Source organism: Penaeus monodon, chromosome 30, assembly GCF_015228065.2.
Source record: "Penaeus monodon isolate SGIC_2016 chromosome 30, NSTDA_Pmon_1, whole genome shotgun sequence".
NCBI lineage: Eukaryota > Metazoa > Arthropoda > Malacostraca > Decapoda > Penaeidae > Penaeus > Penaeus monodon.
The window spans coordinates 23395410-23395892 of record NC_051415.1 but is presented as its reverse complement, the minus strand read 5'-3'; the positions used below and the strand labels follow the sequence as shown (position 1 = coordinate 23395892).

General features: G+C 51.8%; 1 protein-coding gene across 1 annotated transcript in view; it reads left to right on the top strand.

The window, feature by feature from the left end:
- Positions 1-483, top strand: part of LOC119592647 (serine/arginine repetitive matrix protein 2-like) — a gene marked incomplete in the record, with an annotated part of 68424 nt that overhangs the window by 9168 nt on the left and 58773 nt on the right. Inside the window, 1 exon segment of the mRNA XM_037941561.1 lies at positions 68-202. Coding sequence (XP_037797489.1) covers positions 68-202 — 135 coding nt within the window.

The following is a 483-nucleotide window of genomic DNA, read 5'->3' as shown; positions in this document are numbered from 1 at the left end:
TCTCCGCGTAATTCGCCCCCTCCACCCTCGACAGATAGGTCTAACTGTACTGGTTCTCCTGCCCCAGGCGCGGCACTATGGTGTGTGAAACCCCTCGCCTTCGGTCCCTTCTGGTGAGCCGGAGGGGCGGCTTCCTCGAGGACCCCTTCTTCAGGGACGCTTGGGGAGACTACAACAACGCCGTCAGGAGGATCGTGGATAGGTACACGCAAGGCGACGCGAATTTGTTTGCGGTAGTTTGACAACACTAACATTTCTGTGAATTGATTTTCCTCCGCACTCGCTGGTGTGTTCCTGGTCTTGGTGTGAGAGTAGAGTAGAGGCATGCTGTGTAACCTCGGTGTTCTGTGGTAATGCGTAGTGCACTCTGTAACAATCAAGTTTTGTCCCCCGGCATCCTTTGTATGATGTGTGACGTCTTTGTACGATGCATATGCAACATGTAGCCAATGTTACCATTATTTACCACGTTATGTAAGATGT